Source organism: Phodopus roborovskii, unplaced genomic scaffold (assembly GCF_943737965.1).
Source record: "Phodopus roborovskii unplaced genomic scaffold, PHOROB, whole genome shotgun sequence".
Taxonomy (NCBI): Eukaryota; Metazoa; Chordata; class Mammalia; order Rodentia; family Cricetidae; genus Phodopus; species Phodopus roborovskii.
In genome coordinates, this window is record NW_026125811.1 from 816,411 (window position 1) to 818,236 (window position 1,826).

At 44.0% G+C, this 1,826-nt stretch overlaps 1 protein-coding gene across 1 annotated transcript; it reads left to right on the forward strand.

The window, feature by feature from the left end:
* The first annotated feature begins 243 nt into the window (after nt 1–243).
* LOC127217733 (ADP/ATP translocase 2) lies at nt 244–1,462 on the forward strand. The gene has a single exon (XM_051178740.1). It carries the CDS (start codon nt 315–317, stop codon nt 1,209–1,211), a length of 897 nt encoding a protein of 298 aa, XP_051034697.1. The 5' UTR covers nt 244–314; the 3' UTR covers nt 1,212–1,462.
* Nucleotides 1,463–1,826: the final 364 nt, after the last annotated feature.

Here is a 1,826-nt window from a genome sequence, read left to right on the forward strand (position 1 = left end):
AGAGGCTGGCAGATCTCTGTGAGTTGGAGGCCAGCCTGGTCTGCAGAGCTAGTTTCCAGGTCAGCCAGATCTATACAGAGAGATCCAGGGCTACAGAGAGAGGCCTTATCTTAAAAAAATTAGAAAAAAATTTGTTTCAGAAAGTAGGCTAAATTAATATGGTGATTTTTGTAATTTTCTAAAAAAAAATGTACTGATTATAGAGGGCCTTCAGTTTTCTTATAAAGAAAGTTTCAGCCCAGAGTCCGGGAGTCAAAGCCGGTTGTCAACCCAGTCCTGTCCGGCGCTCGTCTGCCTTTTCTTTTTCTTTCAACATGACAGATGCCGCCGAGTCCTTCGCCAAGGACTTCTTGGCAGGTGGAGTGGCTGTGGCCATCTCCAAAACGGCGGTAGCGCCCATCGAGCGGGTCAAGCTGCTGCTGCAGGTGCAGCATGCCAGCAAGCAAATCACGGCAGATAAGCAATACAAGGGCATTATAGACTGTGTGGTTCGTATCCCCAAGGAACAGGGAGTCCTGTCCTTCTGGCGTGGTAACCTGGCCAATGTCATCAGATACTTCCCCACCCAGGCTCTCAACTTTGCCTTCAAAGATAAATACAAGCAGATCTTTTTGGGTGGTGTGGACAAGAGGACCCAGTTTTGGCGCTACTTTGCAGGGAACCTGGCATCAGGTGGTGCCGCTGGGGCCACATCCTTGTGCTTTGTGTATCCTCTTGATTTTGCCCGTACCCGTCTAGCAGCTGATGTGGGCAAAGCTGGAGCTGAAAGGGAATTCAAAGGCCTTGGTGACTGCCTGGTTAAGATCTACAAATCTGATGGGATTAGGGGCCTGTACCAAGGCTTTAATGTGTCAGTACAGGGCATTATCATCTACCGAGCTGCCTACTTTGGTATCTATGACACTGCAAAGGGAATGCTTCCAGATCCCAAGAATACTCACATCTTCATCAGCTGGATGATTGCACAGTCTGTCACTGCTGTTGCTGGCCTGACTTCCTATCCCTTTGACACGGTTCGTCGTCGTATGATGATGCAGTCTGGACGCAAAGGAACTGATATCATGTATACAGGCACAATTGACTGCTGGAGGAAGATTGCTCGTGATGAAGGAAGCAAGGCTTTTTTCAAGGGTGCATGGTCCAATGTTCTCAGGGGCATGGGTGGTGCTTTTGTGCTTGTCCTGTACGATGAGATCAAGAAGTACACATAATTATGTCTTAGGTGTCTCCCCAAGAGCAGGCATGTTGTATAATACACCATATCTTGAACATTCTGGACAGATTCTCTGGGCTTGTCTGTTTTATCAATGGCAACTATTTACCAGTTGAAAAGTGGGAAGCAATAATATTCATCTGACCAGTTTTCTCTTAAAGCCATTTCCATAATGACAATAATGATGGGACTCAGTTATATTTTTTATTTCAGTCACTCCTGATAATAAAAATTGAAGAAATAAAAATATCTAAAGACAAAAAAAAAAGAAAGTTTCAGATTTCTTCTGACAGGAATCTCAGACAGACCTTTTGAGATGCAGAGGAACAGGGAAAGGACAGCTGATTCTGTGGTCTTGTAAACTGGCTTTTCCTTTAAAGAAGGACAGTAGAATGCATTTCTCTACTTCTTTCCCTTCATGATTTTGTTGTCCCTTATCCTATGGTTGCAATGATAGGAGAAGGGCCAGAGAATGGGACCATTGGTTCAATTATAGGATACTAGATTTTTCTTGAACAGGACATATGATGGCTAAAGCTGGCTTTCCTTTTTAGTTTTTATTTTCCCAACCACTTTATCATTTGTTTATTGAAAATAATCTTCACTGAATGCC

What these genes read in the sequence shown, in the direction of transcription:
- LOC127217733 (XM_051178740.1), top strand. Translation starts at nt 315, where the DNA reads ATGACAGATGCCGCCGAGTCCTTCGCCAAGGACTTCTTGGCAGGTGGA.